This window comes from Camelina sativa, chromosome 11, assembly GCF_030686135.1.
Source record: "Camelina sativa cultivar CO46 ecotype springtype chromosome 11, ASM3068613v1".
NCBI lineage: Eukaryota > Viridiplantae > Streptophyta > Magnoliopsida > Brassicales > Brassicaceae > Camelina > Camelina sativa.
The window spans coordinates 25,770,096-25,790,563 of record NC_141890.1 but is presented as its reverse complement, the minus strand read 5'-3'; the positions used below and the strand labels follow the sequence as shown (position 1 = coordinate 25,790,563).

Sequence of the window (20,468 nt, the reverse complement as noted above, 5' to 3'; positions counted from 1 at the left end):
GGAACTTACGAAGTACCAGTGCAGAACAATGGAAGACGTGCTCTCACGTGCGTGGGCACATATAAAGTGGGAGGAAGATTCGGCTTATCGCCAGTGACATTCACCACGATCTGATTCCCGTGTGGTGAGAAACGAAAGATCGAGTAGGGATGATAAGCCTTACCAAAGACATCGTGATGAAAACACCATGAGTGGAAGAAGAAACATGCATCAACCATTGAGCAGAGCTAAAGACAGAATGCCTAAATCAACAACATGGCCAGATATTAGCAACCTCTCAATCCCTCATACACATTTAGTCGGTGTATTGAAGGAGATGGGTGGAACCGTGAGATGGCCTTCAAAGATGAAAGCACTTGAAAATATGTGTGACACCTCGAAGTGGTGTGAGTTCCACAACGATCAAGGCCACAAAACAGAAGATTGCATATCATTGAGGATGGAAGTGAATGAGCTACTGAAAAAAGGTTACTTGAGGGAATATTTGTCTGATAGAACCCGCAATCGCATGAATGGCGAGAACAGCAAGCAAATAGCAATTGCAAACACTCCAATTTTGCCTCCAAAACATGATCGAGTCATCAATGTTATCTCTGGAGGATCAGAGATAAGTGGGATAACTCACTCAGCTGCGAAAAGAAACACTAGAGCTGTCAAGAATTCTCAAAGCAGAGGACACACTACGAAAGGCGATACACTGTCATGCACTATAAATTTTACGACTGATGAGAGCAGTGTACCAACCCTGCATCACGATGCTTTAGTCATACAACTGACGGTGGCTAACTGTTTGATGAAGAGGATATTAATCGACAATGGAAGCTCAACTAACATCCTCTATATGCAAGCATATAAGGAGTTGGGTCTCGACGAAGGAGGACTGACACAAAAATCTATTCCATTAGTAGGGTTCATCGGTGAGGTCAAGCAGAGTATTGGCAAAGTGACGCTTCCAGTGAATGCAGAGGGAGTTAACAAACACACTAAATTTTTGGTAGTAGATTGTGCTTCGGCTTACAACGCTATGATGGGAAGCCCTTGGATTCACGACATGGGAGCTATTCCATCGACTCTACATCAGACTATCAAATTTCCCATCCATGTGGAGTCAAAGAGATAGTAGGGGAACAAGAATGTTCACGTTTATGCTATCAAACTACCTTAAAAGGTAAGGGTCAACAGTTATAGCAATTACAGAGGCTACCGCTGGTACCTCGCAGTGAAGAACCAGAGATGGAAGAACTGGATGAGGTGCCATTACTCGAAGACGATCCTAACAAGCAGGTGAACGTGAGTTCAAAACTAGCAGCCGACATATGAAAGAGGCTTATTGACTTCCTTCGGTCAAACGCTGACTGCTTTGAATCTTCAAACAAGACAATTGTGAAACTGTTGAAGAAACATCTAGAAAATTCTCAAGGAAAGTGGGTAGAAGAACTTCCAAGCGTGTTGTGGGCTTACTGCACCACCAAAGTCACCGACCGGCGAAACACTGTTTTCTCTAGTGTATGGAATGAAAACAGTAATACCGTGTGAAGTAGGCGTGAAAACGGCACGAACCGAGCACCCTAACTTGCATGAAAACGAAGAGTTAATGAATCTCGATCTCGATCCACTAGACAAAGAAACGAGAAGCAGCGGAAATCCAAAATTGGTGTTATCAACAGGACGTGGCTAGGAGCTATAACAAAAATGCCATGACACAGATATTCCAATAAGGAGACTGGGTCTTGCGACGTAATTTTCAAAATACAATGGAACAAGGAGCTGGGAAACTCGGTCCCACTTGATAAGGTCCTTACAAAATCATTGAAGTGTGTTGGTCAGGAGCTTATAAGTTGCAAAACAAAGAAGGGAAGAATCTTACCAATTGTTGGAACGTTTTGGCTGATGACGAGGTTTGAGTTTTCGATAAGAATTATGGTGTTTAATTATTATTTAATTGTGTTTTTCTTCTATTATGAAGTTTCATGAACATTTGTCCCAAGTTATGGACAACGTTTTCTATAAAATTGGATTTTTCTATGTACAAAGCAAGTCTTGCAGTGAGTGGCAATGTCACGAGCGTTAGCCCTCTAAGATAATGCGTGTGATACTAGTACTTCAAATGTCATGAGCATTGAAAAAGTAGCATGTGCGTGTCCTAGACACGAGACGTGGATCTGTGTCATGAACACGAGGATAGTGTCATGAGCATGTAAGTAGTGTCATAAGCACATAACATATGTAATGCCATAAGCATGCGAACAGTGCTATGAGCACAAGATGTGTTACGGTCGTGAGCCCCAAGACATGAACTTGTATCACGAGATATAAACAATGTCATGAACATTGTTATTGTCGAAGAGTGCGCGTGACAGTTATAGAACACCTCGCTGTCACGAGCACAAGATGAAAACAATGTCATGAAAATTGTTATTAAAGAAGGGAGCACATGACAGTTATGGAACACCTAACTGTCACGAGCACAAGATGAAGACAATGTCACAAACATTGTTATTAAAGAAAGGAGCACGTTATAGTTATGGAACACCTGACTGTCACGAGCACAAGATGAAAACAATGTCACGAACATTGTTATTAAAGAAGGGAGCACATGACAGTTATGGAACACTTGACTGTCACGAGCACAAGATGAAAACAATGTCACGAACATTGTTATTAAAGAAGGGAGCACATGACAGTTATGGAACACCTAACTGTCACGAGCACAACACATATATAATGTCAAGAGCATTATTATTTCAAAAATAAAATAAACAGGTGACTGTCATGAGCAGAGACGTGAACTTGTATCATGAGACATAAACAATGTCATGAACATTGTTATTATTGAAGAGGGCACGTGACAGTTATAGAACATCTAATTGTCACGAGCACGAGACACAAAAATGTGTTCAGCATTGTGATTTTGAAAATAAACGTGGGACTGTCGTGAGCACAAGGCGTGCACTTGTGTCATGAGCACATAAATAGTGTCACAAGCACATGACGTGAATCGTGTCATGACATAAGTTTGTGTTAACGTAAATCAACGTAACATGACCTAAATCGTCGGCATAAGATATAAATAGAGTCCTGATGCTAGATGTTGCGATCAACGGATCACAAGATTCACGCCACGAGTGCATGACATGAGTGCTGTCACGAGCACGCGACATGATTAGCCTCAGAAACACGTGATACGAATAGCAGTAGAAGCATGTGACAAGAACGATCTCATGAGCACGTAACAACACGTGATATAGACAATGTCATTAGCACACAACGCGAATCGCGTCACAAGAAAGAGATCACATTCATGCTGCAATACAACACTAACCGCAAAGAATTCAACAAGTAAAATTCGACAAGACAATTAGAAAGTCTTCTAATCATAAAACATCGAACAAGCTAAGTCGCGACGTTCACAACGTCATAAGCACCCAACGTATATGGCGTCATGAGTGCAGGAAATAAACAAGGTCATCATGACGTGATGTTGTGAGCACGAGACTCACGCCATGAGCATATGACATGACAAATTTCCTGAGCACACGACGAAAATCGCATCATGAGCGCAATACGTAAACAATCATGATTACATGATGTTGTGAGACGAAACTCACGCCATGAGCATGTAACATGAGTAGTGTCGTTAACATGTGACATGAATGGTGTCGGAAGCACATGAAATGAACAACGTCATGGGCGCAAAACAATCATGTGACACAACACAAATCAGTAGATGTGCCAAGAGATAAATATCACTTAGTATTTGCACGATGAAAGTCGTATTGTAGTGCGGAAATCATACCAGAAAGCTAGACATATACTCTTGTTTCAAGCACGAGATATAAATAGCGCCATGAAGACGAGGCACATATAGTGTCATGTTCACAAGACATAAACAATGTCTTGAGCCTGAGGTATAAGTCATGTCACGAGACAAATCATGTCATGAATGCAAGACCTAGATTGTGTCTCATGCACAAGATAGGAGATTGTCGTCATTTACATCCTCACATGTGGAGATTATCCTAAGGTAAGAGATTGTTATTACGTACAAGATCAATGTCACAAACAAGTCATATGACTGAAAAGAATGTCACAACCTACAAAATGGTCATGACACATAAAGTCAAGTACAAAAACAATTCCCGACCAGAACGTGTTAAGGACTCAACATTGTCTCTATGGAGTCACTATTCGATCAAGCTACTATGGTGAGATCACAAGCCATTACAGATCATTCCAAAAGGTACATGACTTCGAGATTTCGTTGGCTGGAAAAATAATACTGTTGTTTCTTACTACTCTCTAAATTCTTACTAAGAAAATAGAGAGTGCGGGGCAAACTGTTGGGTATAATTTTATCTTCTCTATTAAATAAGTAAATTTCGTGATTAGTTCGACAAACCCGGTAAATCAGGAGAAGCAGAGAGAATATTCGCAAAGATATTGGATAGAGTCAACTCATATTTTACATGACAAAGTAAACACAAGTCTGCCAATCTACTAAGAGAAAAGTCACGTGACTGACTTCGTCAATAGATTGAGAGTCACGTGATCGACGTTGTCACTAGGCCAAGAGCTTGTGACTGACTTTATCAATAGGCCGAGAGTCTCGCGACTGACTTTGTCTACAGGCCGAGAATCTCGCGACTGATTTTGTCAATAGACCGAGAATCTCACGACTGGCTTCGTCAATGGGCCGGAAGTCACATGACTGGATCTGTTAATGGACCAAGAGTCACATGACTGGATCTGTTAATGGACCCTATCACAGATAGAGTCGGCAATCCCAAGACATATCCTAAGGGATTAGGGTAAAGAGATCTCTATATAAAAAGGAGAGCGGCCTCCAAGAGAGGGGGGACAGAGAGCAAAGCAAGAGACCTAAAACACAAGACACACGACTCAAGTATAGAACGCGGCTAGGATTTATAGATTGATTCGTTGTGCCTTGAATTCTTGTATTTGAGCTCGAGACTTTGATCAATAAAACGACTATTCAACATATATTTCTTGTTTCCGTAGTCTCTACACGAATCGATTATTTTTGCCCAAACACAAACTAACAGTCGCAACAAAAAAAACTCACCAACCCCAAAACGAAAAAAAGCTCACCAACCCCAAAACGAATAAAACGTGTTCCTTTTTGGCCTACATGTTTACGACTCGCCTCTTTAGTCGGTTAGTAGTCGCCAAATTACCGACTCACCGATGTAGTCGTTAGTTAGTCGCCAAATTACAGACTCACCGCAGTAGTCGGTATGTAGTCATCAAATTAGCTACTCTTAGGTGACGATATTAATTTCTTGTCTTTTAGTCGTAAAGTCGTTGCTAATTAACAACTACTGTACCAACTACTCTATTCAGTCGGTAAAAAACAACTCAATTACGACTAAGAATGAGCAGTTGTAAATTTGTGGTTACGCAGTCGGTATGTAGTTGTTAAATTTGGCGACTAAATTCAGTCGGTAAAAAACAACTCAAGACCACTTGGTTTCTTGCTGTCGTTATTTTTATAACCGTTCTTTTAAAACTATTATGAATTGCTACTTTTTTCATATTCCTCCAAAAAATTACCCAAGATATAGAGTTGATATCGGAGGTACTCCAAGGGAGCATTCTAGACATCTCGTTTTAACATTTACTATTTATTGTAATTGTAATTTATATAGTTAAGGGGACACATTAACAACTAAAAGTTAGTTTGGTCCTAAAATCCATCACCAATTTGATTGAGCATAAAAAAGCTAACCGAAGTAGAACATAGATTGCAAATCCGCAATAGAACTCTTTCCGCAAATTAGTCTTCTTTTTGTAGGTAGTTCCTACATTTCTATTAGCAGCAATTTACATGTAAACTCACAAAAACAAAAAGGGAGTGCACTGTGCAGTGTCCTTTACTCCTAATTTCCTCTAATCCCAACACCTAATCTGAGCGTTAAAATATCATTATCGTTAATAATGTATAAATCGAATTGTACCAAAAATAAATAAATATAATAAATCGAAAATGAGGTTACTTCGTTACAAAAAGTAAAATTTCATGACTTGCATTGCGGAGAACCAATAAAAAAATTAGAGTCTCACTCTCAATCTCTCATGATCATAATACACCTAACCGCTTTAAACCTCTCTAGTCGCTAATCTCAGTATCTCCATTGGTACTGCCGGCGATGACGTCGCTTCTTCTGGTCGTCTTCTTCCTCTTCGGCGTTTCTCCGGTTATCTCTGACGGTTCCGATCACCGTTATAAGGTCGGCGATGATGTTCCCCTTTACGCCAACAAAGTCGGCCCGTTTCACAATCCTAGGTCTGTTCGCTAATTATGTTTCAGATCTGATGTTTCGGTTTGCTGAATTTCGTTTTCCAATTGCATGAAAGATCTCTCCGCGTTTCGTGTTTCTGATTTCGAATTCCCTGAATAAGAACAGTCTCGAGCTTTGATTCGTAATTATTGGATTGTGCATTAGGAGGATTTGGTGTATATGAATGAATGTCCCTGAGGTGTGTTCTGTATCGTTTCAAGCTATTGAATTTTAGTGAATGTGGTTTGAATGTTAGTGTAGTCTAAGCCTCTTTTATGTACATCCACGATTACTAACTCTGTTGTGTTAATATGAGCTAACAATTATTTTTTCTATGTGTTGCAGTGAAACATACCGATACTTTGATCTCCCATTCTGTTCATCAGGTATGTATTGATGATGGTATTTTCATAGGTGAGTTTTTGTAATTCTATATAGATGAGGCATTTCTTTTTACAGCTCCTGTTAAGGAAAAGAAGGAAGCTCTTGGGGAGGTTCTCAATGGAGATCGGTTAGTCAGTGCACCCTACAAACTGGAGTTTTTGAATTTCAAGATCTCTGTAGTTGCATGTAGAAAGAGGTTGAGTAGAGAAGACGTTGCTAAGTTTCGTGATGTCATCTTGAAAGACTACTACTTTCAGATGTATTATGATGACTTGCCCATCTGGGGATTCCTTGGAAAAGTTGTCAAGGATGGCAAAACTGACCCATCCGAGTACAAATACTACCTCTTCAATCACCTGCAGTTTGAGATTTTCTATAATCAGGACCGTGTTATTGAAGTTATTGTGAGAACAGACCAGAACTTTCTTGTGGACTTGACTGAGGACAAGGAAGTCGAAGTGGATTTCACATACACAGTTCGATGGAAGGAAACAGAAATTCCTTTCGAGAAGAGGATGGAGAAATACTCCCTGGCTTCTTCAATGCCCCACCACTTGGAAATCCACTGGTTCTCTATCATTAACTCATGTGTCACAGTTCTTCTCTTGACTGGTTTCCTTGCCACTATTCTGATGCGAGTCTTGAAGAATGATTTTGTCAAGTAAGATATTAACTAAAGTGCATAGCATAATTGAATTTGTGACTTTCAATATGTCTAGTAACTTACCCTGTAGACTTTTGTACTTCATATAGGTATGCTCATGATGAAGAGGCAGCTGAAGACCAAGAAGAGACTGGGTGGAAATTGATTCATGGTGATGTATTTAGGTTCCCAAAACACAAATCCCTGCTGGCTGCGGCCCTTGGTTCTGGCACACAACTGTTTACACTGTACGATTTCACATTGAGTTGTGGTGTTATTTCTTGTTATAGTGTTTTCTTCTCACTTTGTAACACACACTTTTTTTATTTGTATGCAGAGCTGTTTTCATCTTTATGCTTGCGTTAGTTGGTGTCTTTTATCCCTACAACCGTGGAGCATTGTTTACTGCATTGGTGGTCATATATGCACTTACTTCAGGGATTGCCGGATATACTTCTGCTTCTTTCTATTGCCAGCTAGAAGGAACTAATTGGGTAAGTATGGATAATTGGATACTAGTTTATGGGTTTTTGTTTGTCTTAGGATTTTTTTTCTTATTCATATCTTCAGTAGTCAGTCAAAAGTCTTACAACGTGGGCGCAATTAGTGAAATAATCTGGTATAGTTTCTGCACATGTGATAAGATGCTTGTCTACAGTGCGTAAGTGATAAATTTGGTAAATATTGTCAGTAATGCGGCAACTAACTCTATGTGTTCCTTTACTAACTCTCTTTTATCCGTAAAATATGTGTGTACTATAATGTGAATATGTGTATAGTTGAGGTCTGACCTTACATGCCATTAGATGATTATTCTGACCTTACATGACCTTGAGTTTTCTAGTTCTTTTTGCATGCTGGGTTTTAACTCACAGTTCTGGACATTCACTTTTAGCAGTTTGAGGAAAAGCTATGGGCAATCACGTTTATCTTGTTCTCATTTGCAATTGGTTATCTATTTTTGATTTCTCTGTTATTCATATTGCTCCAAATGGTTTGATGCGAGGATAATAGCGTTGACAAAGTGAGTGAACAGTTTTAGAACTCAATAGCTTCATTAGAAAAGCTGATATCGATTGTCCTGTCTTGACAGGTGAGGAATCTTATACTGACTGGAAGCCTCTTCTGTGGACCTCTTTTGCTCACTTTCTCCTTCCTTAATACTGTTGCAATTGCTTACCAAGCCACTGCAGCTTTGCCATTTGGGACAATTGTGGTTATTTTCCTTATATGGGCACTGGTTACATCACCATTGTTAATACTGGGAGGTATCGCCGGGAAGAACAGAAAATCTGAGTTTCAAGCTCCTTGTCGTACCACAAAATATCCAAGAGAGATCCCACCATTGCGCTGGTACCGGAGAACACTTCCGCAGATGGCTATGGCTGGTTTTTTGCCGTTCAGTGCCATTTACATCGAGCTTTACTACATATTTGCCAGTGTTTGGGGTCACAGAATATACACCATCTATAGTATTCTTTCTATCGTCTTCCTTATTCTCGTTATAGTCACTGCTTTCATCACAGTTGCGTTGGCATACTTCCAACTTGCTGCTGAAGACCATGAGTGGTGGTGGAGGTAATGTCGTCTTCTCTATTTCTTTAACTTCTGATTCCATTATTTATCTTCTTGTATTTTATGGGAATATATGAATTAAGTTTCCAACTAATTGGAACTACTTCTCTAGAGGTTTTTCGTAACCTTTAACAAAGACAGATATAGTAGTTAGAACACTTATTCTTTGAAAATGAGAATCCCGTTAGTCAGTAGTTTTTGTTTCATTTTGTCTGTGATAGTTTCATAACCCTAATTATAGATCAATGCTTTAGCCTGTTCGTCTATAAATTGTTGATCTTTCTGTGAAATCTGACTTTTTTATACCTTGTGCATTGAAAGATCATTGCTATGTGGTGGATCAACGGGCTTGTTCATATATGCCTACTGCTTGTATTACTACTATGCACGGTCGGATATGTCAGGGTTCATGCAGACTTCCTTCTTCTTTGGCTACATGGCGTGCATCTGCTACGGATTTTTCCTCATGCTCGGGTCAATCGGATTCCGTGCTTCTCTTCTCTTTGTTCGTCACATTTACCGCTCCATCAAGTGCGAGTAAAACTTGAATATTCTTCACTCCTTCAACGACACCTTCTCTAGTGGTGATAGGTAAGAACATCATATTAATGTTTGGACTTTGACTTGTTGATATCGAAGTTATGGTGCCAATGTTTACTTTTAAACCTTATTGATCATTGTAACAGCGATGGTAAAATGCAGCCGAGGGCCATCGATCCGGTGAAGTTGTCTATTTTTGGTTTTGGTACCCCTATCATTTTTTTTACAGATCTTTCATTGCTTTTTCTCCGTTGGGATGATGTACTTGAGAACGATCGTGAGATAGTAGTAACAAACACTCGAGTTTTTCGTACATATTTTCTTCTCCATAGTAGTGACTAGTGGGGCTTATACTATATTCTTATAATGACTAATACGAACGAATTCTAATGTTTCAATATTCAACTGAAGTACCCTAAAAAAATGTAACAAAATGAATAACGGGGAATGAAAAAAACAATTGTTGAGAAATAAAAAAGAAAAATCCAGAGCAAAAAATATATATTATTATGATGAATAATATTTTTCTTAAATAATTAATTAATTGATTGAAATCTCGAAAGTACACAACATTGTTTTGTAGACTATATAATTTTAATAAGTTGGTTACAAATGAAATAAGTTATAGATTAATTAATATATTAATTAGTGTAACACCTAATTTCTATGGCATGTCACAGGTTAACTTATACTTCAAGTAACCATAATTAACTGAAAATCCATTAATTTAACTTAAACGTTAAACTGAAACTAACAACCAGTTCATTAAAACCAACAACGAAAGATAAAAGAATAACTCCAGCTTCTAACACCAACACCAACTCTATCAACTACTCCTCATAGTAACCTGCAAGAGAAAGAGAGGGGTGAGCAATCTAAGATTATTCAGCGAGGGCAAGCCTTAGGGCTCACGAAGTCTTCATACACAAACATGCTTAGACCATCACAAATGAAGAAGGAGATACATCCATGTATTATACGCACATTCTTCGACACACAAACCCTTGTCGTTTTTGTATTTTGCTCACTTGATTCTTAATGGGCTTGAAATGAAACAAACCAGTCCAATTCCCAATTAAAAAACCGGGATGTTACAATTCTCCCCCACTTAAAATAAATTCGTTCTCGAATTGGCGAATCAGTTTCTCCCCCACTTAGTTTCCGTCCCAACTTGGAGTGTCCTTCTCCAAAATGCTCAGTTTGATTTCTTTCTAAACTTTCCGATCAACAACAAATCACAAGTTTCCACTTGGTTATAGTGTAACAACTCTAGTTTTCGTTCACTAGAATAATTCCTCTCTGCATTTACTATTCAACTTTTGATTCAACAAATACAAATCTTTATCTTATATTGTAGCATATCCGATGTTATCCATATGACCACTTGGAACGTCAATTGTCATAGTTCCTTTAGCTTTACTTCGCATAGACATAACATACATTCTTCAAATAGTTCTAAAACTTGAATAGAATACTCGAATTTTCAATAAAAGATTTTTCCATTACCTTGACTTATGAAAATAATTGCTTCAGAAATAAACAACTTGTTTAACAACACCTTGTAGTATAATCATAACTATAACCTTTTGGGTTTCACGCTTCCATGCATTTTTTTTCCTTTTAGCACAACATACATTTTCTAAGGCTCTTTCACAAGCTCCAATATAAGAATCAACCATTTTTTTTAACGTCTTTAATCTTGACTCATCCAACTCTACAACTACCCAAGTTGTATTCCTACTACTAGTCGTCCGTAGCAGTCCACTATCATTCTCCATTGTCACCACACCCTTTTCCGTTCGGGTTAAGACAACTTTGAATTATAAACAACATATCTCCATTGATATGACAAGCAATATTTTTTTTAAAAAAATCATCTTTAACACACATACACATTCTCTGTAGAAGTCCATAATGTGAATTATTGTGTGGTGTCCTCCCACACTTCCTATTTCCATTTCCTCTGCTGCAATTACCTTTTGTGCTCAAACATTAGAATAACCTCAACTAGTAATCTTTATAAAACACCTCATCTTTAAATTTATGGCACCAACTCCAAAAGCGTCACTTAACAATATTAACTTCGATTTTACATCAAATATCCATTTGACTTTTAAATTAGTATCTCTAACCTTCATCCACTCGAACATTATGTCCTTCAATGTGAGTCGAATATTTGGTTTAACCATACTGGCAAACACTTTAACAACTTCCAGTTGCTATAACTACTGTCCTCGGTAGCATTCTTTCCATTAACGTTAACTATTCCAAGTCAACTTATCTCTTCTTCTAAGTCTACATGGCCGAGAAATTCAATCTCCCTTAGGACTGCCTCCCGGGTCAGAACCGGTTTGACATAACCTTAGGCTCTGATACCAAAATTGTAACACCCAATTTCTATGGCATGTCACAGGTTAACTTATACCTTAAGTAACCATACTTTACCGAAAATAACCAAAAATCCATTAATTTAACTTAAACGTTTTCCATATTAAACGTTAAACTGAAACTAACAACCAGTTCGTTAAAACCAACAACGAAAGATAAAAGAATAACTCCATCTTCTAACACCAACACCAACTCTATCAACTACTCCTCATAGTTACCTGCAAGAGAAAAAGAGGGGTGAGCAATCTAAGATTACTCAGCGAGGGCAAGCCTTAGGGCTCACGAAGTCTTCATACACAAACATGCCTAGACCGTCACAAATGAAGAAGGAGATACATCCATGTATTATACGCACATTCTTCGACACACATAAACCCTTGTCGTTTTTGTATTTTGCTCACTTGATTCTTAATGGGCTTGAATGAAACAAACCAGTCCAATTCCCAATTAGAAAACCGGGATGTTACAATTGGTTACAAGTTAAATAGTGGATGCAATCTTAATTTATTTTCGGAAGATTTAATTACTAAAGCACATTGTTTCCAAAAATCTTAAAGAGATTTTTTTTTTTTTTTTGACAACTCTTAAAGAGAATATTATAAAGAATCATTTGATATCATCTAACTTACCATATTAAATTCCTTTATTAAAGTATTCATCAAATAAAAGCTTTTGATATCTAACTTAACATATTAATTTGTTAATTATCATCAAATAAAACCTCTCATTTTTCATATATGAGTCTATTTTGTGAAACAAATAAATTATCATATTATTTATTGTAACTAAAATTTAGTTTTATTTCCGGATATACCATAAGTTGAATTTTTAAAAACAAATATAAATTGTTCAATCTATAAAATATTCAAGCTTTAGTAATATTATTCTTTAAAAATAATATCTATTGAATTAAAAAAAATTACTGAGTAACGGGTCAAAATTTGAATATTTAAATTCAATTTTATATTTTTTTGTTGAATTTTATAATTTTATATAATATAGTAAGCTTTAAATAATTTATTTTGAAATATTTTTAAAATTATTGAAACTTGATATAAAAGTTAGAAAATATAAACACTCTAAATTGATTTGTTATAGCAATGTCAATAAATGTCACTATATTATGAAATAATTTCAAGAAACCAAGTATATTAAAACAAAAAGTATAACAATATATTAAATTACTCATAATATAATAACTCACTTTTAAAAAAACAAATTTACAAAATTATGTCTTATAATGACATTCAAGTCATGATGTAGAATATACGTTGTTGAAATAACTTCACATACATAAACTAATACAACATATTAAAATTTTATTTTAAAATATAAAATATACAGAATTTTGTATAAAATAAAATTTAACCAGTGTTATAGCAAGGGTATTTATCTAGAATCATTAACAGTATAAAACTTACAAAATAAATGTCTTTTTTCAAGCCATCATATTTTGCATATGATTTTATTGCATAATGGTTTATCCAAAAAAACTTTTAAAAACAATCACATAAATTATATTTTATATAAAAATTACAATATAAATAAAATGAATTTCAACTCGTGCTCTAGCACAAGTCTTAATCTAGTTAATTTACTATTTAGTTGACGTTTACATTTGATAGATCAAAAAATTTACGAATTAAATTTATATATTTCACGAGGTCATCCATACTTGTTTACCACAACCTTCCATATGGATCCTGACTCGCAGATTTTTGAACCATTTCAACTTTTGTTGGGCAATTACACAGCTTGGTTTCTACTTCATTGAATTTAAGATCCTTGGAGGTTGGTGGAAGAAGAGCCACGAACATGGTGTGATGTGGGTCGAGAAAACATCTGGCTGGTCCCAAGGGCGTGTACAAAAGATCTCATCGCTGTCGAGAAGTAGAACTCTCACATCCAAGTCATCTGCTCTATTGAAGAGACATACATAGCAGCACTTCTCCAGACTTTCCAAATTATATTTAATAATTTTATATACTCCCTATGTGTTAGAATATATAATTTTTTAAGATTTTCGCATAAATTAAGAAAACAAATTAATGTTTAGCAATAAATGCATTATTATTTATAATAAGAACATATTCTCATGGTTATTAACCAATAGTAATTCAACAAAATTTTAAATTCTCAATTAATAATTCTTGAAATTTACAATTTTCTATTATTAATTGATAAAAGTATACAGAAAATCAATGTTTGTGATACAAGAAAAAATTCTAAAAAATCACCTATAGTGATAGAGAGGGAGTAATAATGTAAGATTTCCAATATCATGCTTCTAAAGGTGACAAATGGCGTTTTATTCTTTTGACATGTTTGCACAAATTATGATTGGTGAAGTAATGTTACTTACATGAATCCAGATCTGAAAATGACATTCTTCAATATAAGTATAAGGTGATATATGATTAGTTGTCTCAATCATATGAAAAAGATATTAATAGTATTTAAATGAGTGAAAATAATACATATTTAAAGATTGGAAATAATCGTGATTAATATCTATATTTTGCTAGATTATGAAATTAAAGACGATATATGGTTTGACTGTGTGTGATTCAACGTTTGCAATGAGTAAGGCACTTGAGGGTATAATTAAAAGCCTTTAATTTGTGTTTATGCATGCAAAACAATGATTTCTTATCTCCATGGCTAAAACAATTATTAATAGAATTTGAAAAGATTCCAAAGAGTAATCAAATACTCCAACCTGATTCTCCACATGTTTTAATAGCTTTTAATTTCTCCTTATTATTCATAAAGAATTGAAATGTATAATTACTATATGTACATAATATATATATATATATATATATATACTAGATTAGGACCCGCTTGATGTGCGGGTTTTAAAAATGTCTGCTACGCCTTTTTCTGTCCCTAATAAATTGATGTTTTGACATTATCACACATATTAAGAAATAATTTAATTTGTATGTGTAAATTAATTTATAATTACTTTTGAGTAGATAGAGAAAATATAGACTATTAAATTAATGATATATGAAACAACATAAAGTAAAAAAGTTTTTTTTTTTTTATCTACAACATCAATCTTTTAGGGACAAAAATATATCATAAAACATCAATCTATTAGGGACAAAATGAATAAAATAAAATTTTGAAAGAATATATTAATATTTTTTGTAAATAAAATATATTTTCTAGATATTTTGAAAGAATTTAACTTTATGTTTTACCACAAAAAATGTTCTTACATCCAAATTAAACTAATTTTTATTCATTTACTTTCAATTTGACGTGGTTCCTTTTCACCACTAAGATTTGTTTGTGACAGTTTGTATAACCACTAAAATATTCTTTAAAATTGTTTACTCAAAAAATAAAAATATTGTGGATAAAAAGAAAATAATATCTACACGATTGCAATAAGTTTATGACCAACCCACTAAAATTTGAAAAATTCAAAGATAGTTAACTTGATATAATAAAAATTAAAATTAAAAATTATAAGCACGATGATAAATGAGTCTTAGATAATTTAGAGATATAAAATATAAACAAAAAAACAATTTAAAAATACTACAACATTAAAAATAGGGCAATTGACAAAAATAGCACCATTTAAAATTTTTCTTCCACAATTAGCACATATTTTTAAATGTTCCAAAACTAGCACACATTTATATATCATTAACTTTTGAAAAAAAAAATTATCAATAAAATTAAAGTTTATGTGTTTCTTCTCTGCCTCCACCGACATGATTCCTTGATAGCTTGTAGATTACCTTCTCCTGTTGTTGTAACTTGGAAAACCAATAACATCTATCATTAATACAGAACGTTTAAACATTTGTTGATAACCCAGTTATATTACACTACCGAACCTATTTTTATGCACAATAAAATATTTAGGAAGGTTATCTCGCATTTTAGTAAGACCTTAACAAAATAAAATAAAACATCATGCTAGATATTCATATTTTCTACCTTTGTTGTAAAACACCAATATGTGCACCAAATCAAATTATTATACATCATTAATGGAGTAATATGTGAATGTGATACAATAAGGCACAAAACACATATAAAGAAATTTAAAAACACATTTTTAAAAAATTTAGGAAGGATTCAATAGCTTTTAGGAAGGCATTCTTGAATTTTAGGAAGGCATTCCATAAAGACCTTGACTTTTATGAAGGTCTTCCTAATTGTCTGAAACCAACATCTATTTGAATGTTTTCTTCAGGTGTGGGTTCACCACTGTAAATATATCAAAATGTTCAATTTTCTTGTTGTCGAGTGTATTAAATTACCTGCACTCACACAACAAATGACAAGCATATCAAGACATACCGACAAGCATATGAGAAAATCAAATATAGGTACATACAATGCAGCTCCTTGAAAGTGGACGCACTTGCTATGTACTATGCTTCATGTCCATCATTTCTCCATGAAGTTTTCATATTCGATGGCCTTGTTCTTTCATACACTTTTGTCAAAGTTGGACACGTCAGCTCATTTACATATATTCTTTCGCTCATGTCTTTGTCAGAACTCTAAAAAATGGAATGAACCATTCCCAAAATAAACCACATGAGGGAACTTACAAACAATGTTGCTATGTTATATCACTAGCATAAATCCAAATAGATTCATGAAAACATTTAAACTTACACTCCAGTTCTAAAGACTATAGAAAATTGCAGTAAACCCCTTTGGTCCTACAACATGGAGAATTCTTAAGTTAGTACATGACACTAATTCAATACTAAGCTAGCAAGAGAAATGAATGTAACTAGAATGATTATTTATAAATTCAACTAGAACTAAATAATGAAACCAAGAGATTCAACAAGATGATAGACATTTTAATAGAAAAAACATTGACGATATGCCTGCCCCTAAGTACAAATCTTTTGAGTTTTGCATCTTAGGCAGATAATGAAATGAAAAGATTAGAGAAATCATGCAAATCACATCCTAAGTTTAAAGAAAGTAAGTATCATATAAAAGAACAAACCTTGGTATATATCTAGAGGATCTGCTTCTCCCGAATCAATGATACAATCCTTAATGTTTTCTACTAAATCTTGTCTACCAATGAAGCTCTCGAGCAAGGCACCATATCTGTCAAAATTTAAAAAGCTCACCTAGCTTAAAATTCATCATTTAGTTCAAATCAACACTTAAATTTATAATCATCAGCAGTAATAAGGAGATCAAAATCACAATCATAATGTACTAAATTCAAAAAAGATTTGGCTACCATCACTTACACAAGCCAACCAGTGTTGTTGAAGAATTTGTAATTTCTATCACGCACACCAGTTTCTATTTCTCTACAATGAGATTCCGAGTTAGAAATTTGTACGTGAGGGTGTTGATCTTGGTAATGAGAGATGATTGGGACCACCAATTTCTCTCAACTGGTACATAATTGTGTCGATCTTGGTCACCGGAGCTGAAAGCAAACTAAGAAGCAGATCCAATTTTTATTCCATTGTTGTGACTGTATTCGCGGTCGTGTTCAACTTCGTCTCTGTACTACGCTTCTCGTTCATCAATTCTCTAAATTGACCTGTCAAAGTTTCAATCTTCTTCCTCCGTTGTTATTGTAATCGCCGCCGATGAGAAATTGGTGGAAGACGATGATGATTCGAATAAGCAAATCGTTCCGTCGGTGAAGATTGAGGAGGCGTTTACGACGAAGAAGGAGATACTTCCGAGTCTGGCCGATGATGGAATTTGCGAAGTGGTGAGGTACGGTGAGTTTCTCTCCAAAGTTAGTGAGAACGCAAACGGACGCGAAAAAGAAAAAGCACTGAAATAATAATAAATCTATACTAAATATATTTTAAAATCATTACAAATTTCTAATAAAAAATTAAATTTAACTAACTAATATAACTAAAATCTAAAAATATTACAACTAAATTAAATTAAAATATTAAAAATAAAAAATTAACAAATATTAATAATTAGTAATTTTGACATCAAATTTTATATAATAAAATGTTTAATAGTAAATACTAAATACTACTAATCATCATATAAATTTTCATAATAAAATTGTAAAAGTAAATTGAATTAAAACATATTATTATTTTTTTTAAAAATAAACATCTCTTAAATCTATTTTATTGTCAATATTATTTTCCAATTTTAATGTCTCTCTTTAAAAAAAAAAAAATCTTATTCTCTCTCTCTCCCCGATTAACAGATCCGATTTCAGTGTAATTTTCTCTCGATTAAAAAAAAAAAAAAAAAAGAGCTGTAAGCTTTAAGAGCTCTCTCTCTCTGTCGATCGATTTTGGGATCCCTAGCCTCCAGCTGCAGGTAAGATATATCAGCTGCTTAGCTTTCTCATCTACAGACTAAGAGCTCTCTCTCTCTCTCTCTCGATTTTGATTTTGATTTTTCGATTGTGCTTCCGATTTGTTTATCCTGATTTGATTTTGCACTTTTGGATTATTCAGAATTCCGTATTTGGCTTCCGATTATAATGATTCACTCACGTTCATATACATATATAGTCTTTGCAGAAGAACAATTTATAATTCATTCGTGTCTTTGAGTTTTTTAAGTGAGAAGGAATGTTTACAAATAAGGAAAGACAAGAAGAACGTACAGGAAAACATGGAACACCAAGGCTCCAATATCTACAGGTCTTTTCCAAGATTCTGTTTCTCTCTTAAAGAACCCAATTACTATATAGTGTCCTATGTTTTGTTGTTTATCTCTCTCCCTCTCTCTCTCTCTCTGAGAAGCATTGTTGTTGGAGCTTAGTTTTAGTCTTCTTTTATTAAATTGCAGGAGCTTGTGAGTCAGTTTCAGAATGCAACTGATCAAGGTAGGTATGCTGTACTAGTTTTGTTTTCAGTAGTAGACAATAATAAGTAATTGACTCATGTTTCTGTTTCAACATTTCGAAAATATTGTTGCATAAGACTGGCTTTGGTGCTTTCTTGTGATTAATATATCTGTTGACATTTGTTTTTGTGTGAAATGTTGAGTCTATACGCATTGCTGATTCGCATATATGATTTATAAGGAGTGTGTGTGTGGCTCATATGGAACATTAGGGTACTTACGGTGGTTTGTGTTAAACATTACTGTATCACATATCTAACTTCAGTCAACAGTGCACATATCATAGCATGTGCAAACCTAGAAATGGGATTGGCAATTTAACTCTTATTTTGAAATTTTGTGTTCTTTAGATACTTCTGCCTTATGGCAAATTTCTGTCATCACTTTCAAATGCTTCTGTTAGACTATAGATTTAGCTAGCCTAATTTAGTATAAGTTATTTTGACACACAATTGTTGTTTTTGCACCTGCAGATACAAAGAAGAAAATTGTAGCAAACTTGGGGAATTTCGCATATGACCCTTACAACTTCACTATTTTACGTCAGGTAACTCTCTGAGTATGCTCATGTTCTTCTATCGTTTCCCATGGAGAACCCAAATATCCCCCACTTCAATCTTCTCACGATGAAAATGTTAATGGTGTACTCGAGCAGCTAAATGTCTTGGAACTATTCATAGACTGTCTTACAGAGCCAAATGAAAAGCTCGTGGAATTTGGAATTGGAGGATTATGTAACGCTTGTGCCGGTAAAATGCCTGGAATATACAATTTTACTCTCTGATTCTAAACTGTTTTTTGTTGTTTCCATAACTGCAATTTACTGATCATCAAACTAAATGCTCTTTTCTCTTCTAGTGCAGACCCAAAAAATGTTGCTACAATTCTCGAGGCTGATGGAATTCCTCTTATAATCAAATGTTTATCAAGTCCTGTACGGAACACTGTGAGTCCACACGAGTTTCTCGCCTTATTAATGTCTCTCTGGCGTTTAAATGGAAACCCAAAATTATTTTTTTGTTCGAATAGGTGAATTACGCACTTGGGGCTTTGTATTACATGTGCGACAATAACAGAGCAACAAGAGAGGAGATTTTGAGAGCGGAAGTGGTGGATCTCATAGAGAGGTACGCAGCTGCTGATTCAGTCAGTGTAAGCTTTAGTAACTTGGCTAAGGCGTTTCTTGACAAGCATGTTCATGCAAACACATGAGATTCTTGAATATTATGATCTTGTCTATTATTGGTTCTATTAAGTAGTTGGATTTAGCTTGTATAGCAAATGGGCCAAAACACAAACGCTACAATGGATGTGTTGATTTTTGATGTCTTGTGATAATGTAGATGAGTAATATAAAGGCTAAATTGATCCAGTTGGTGGTCGTAGTTCATACATATTATATGAAAACTTCATAAATTCGAGAACACTTGGCGTTGTTTGGTAAAGATCATGGCTAATCCCATTGTCGAAATGGACAGTGTGACCTCTCACAGTTAAATGGGTTTGATTGATTTAAATGGGTCAATGTATGTTTAAATAGGTACAGTTAAATAGATTTTAAAAACTAAATAGGTTTATACTTAAATAGCATGGGTTTAAATAGGGTGGATTTATTCACTTTAACATCCCTAACTTTGGGAAACTAATGTATACACAACTATGAAAGTTGACCGAGTGAAGGAGCACAAGCGTATACCGCCTAAACTACACGGGAGATTCATGGTGTATCGGAAACACCCATTTTTCAATGTTTTCCAGAAGAGGGATGGGATCTTTTCCGATGGAAATAAATG

General features: G+C 34.9%; 3 protein-coding genes across 8 annotated transcripts; all 3 read left to right on the top strand.

The window, feature by feature from the left end:
* The first annotated feature begins 187 nt into the window (after nt 1-187).
* LOC104728238 (uncharacterized) lies at nt 188-1,120 on the top strand. The gene has a single exon (XM_010447253.1). The coding sequence runs from the start codon at nt 188-190 to the stop codon at nt 1,118-1,120; it is 933 nt and encodes a 310-aa protein (XP_010445555.1).
* A 4,800-nt stretch (nt 1,121-5,920) lies between these two features.
* Nucleotides 5,921-9,756, top strand: LOC104724091 (transmembrane 9 superfamily member 4). Its single transcript, XM_010442539.3, has 8 exons — nt 5,921-6,304; nt 6,645-6,685; nt 6,759-7,344; nt 7,437-7,574; nt 7,664-7,820; nt 8,420-8,904; nt 9,223-9,492; nt 9,588-9,756. Exons 1-7 carry the CDS (start codon nt 6,168-6,170, stop codon nt 9,440-9,442), a joined length of 1,764 nt encoding a protein of 587 aa, XP_010440841.2. The 5' UTR covers nt 5,921-6,167; the 3' UTR covers nt 9,443-9,492; nt 9,588-9,756.
* Nucleotides 9,757-17,947: 8,191 nt separating this feature from the next.
* LOC104724090 (uncharacterized) lies at nt 17,948-20,047 on the top strand. 6 transcript variants are annotated; one of them, XM_010442537.2, is made up of 7 exons: nt 17,948-18,141; nt 18,390-18,470; nt 18,619-18,655; nt 19,149-19,222; nt 19,331-19,424; nt 19,539-19,621; nt 19,705-20,047. In XM_010442537.2, the coding sequence occupies exons 2-7, from the start codon at nt 18,399-18,401 to the stop codon at nt 19,885-19,887; spliced, it is 543 nt and encodes a 180-aa protein (XP_010440839.1). In that variant the 5' UTR covers nt 17,948-18,141; nt 18,390-18,398; the 3' UTR covers nt 19,888-20,047. The 6 variants fall into 6 exon arrangements, with proteins under 6 accessions (XP_010440839.1, XP_087327162.1, XP_010440838.1 ...); XM_087471036.1 differs by having other exon boundaries at nt 17,964-18,141; nt 19,534-19,621; XM_010442538.3 differs by having other exon boundaries at nt 17,977-18,141; nt 18,339-18,470.
* Nucleotides 20,048-20,468: the final 421 nt, after the last annotated feature.

Bases quoted from the DNA above. Each gene is read 5' to 3' on its own strand.
- LOC104724090 (XM_010442537.2), top strand. From the start codon at position 18,399: ATGTTTACAAATAAGGAAAGACAAGAAGAACGTACAGGAAAACATGGA. The intron at 18,656-19,148 runs GTAGGTATGCTG...TTGCACCTGCAG, and splicing joins TCAGAATGCAACTGATCAAG to ATACAAAGAAGAAAATTGTA. The intron at 19,223-19,330 runs GTAACTCTCTGA...GTACTCGAGCAG, and splicing joins ACTTCACTATTTTACGTCAG to CTAAATGTCTTGGAACTATT.
- LOC104728238 (XM_010447253.1), top strand. From the start codon at position 188: ATGAGTGGAAGAAGAAACATGCATCAACCATTGAGCAGAGCTAAAGAC.
- LOC104724091 (XM_010442539.3), top strand. From the start codon at position 6,168: ATGACGTCGCTTCTTCTGGTCGTCTTCTTCCTCTTCGGCGTTTCTCCG. The intron at 6,686-6,758 runs GTATGTATTGAT...TTCTTTTTACAG, and splicing joins TCTCCCATTCTGTTCATCAG to CTCCTGTTAAGGAAAAGAAG. The intron at 8,905-9,222 runs GTAATGTCGTCT...GTGCATTGAAAG, and splicing joins GACCATGAGTGGTGGTGGAG to ATCATTGCTATGTGGTGGAT.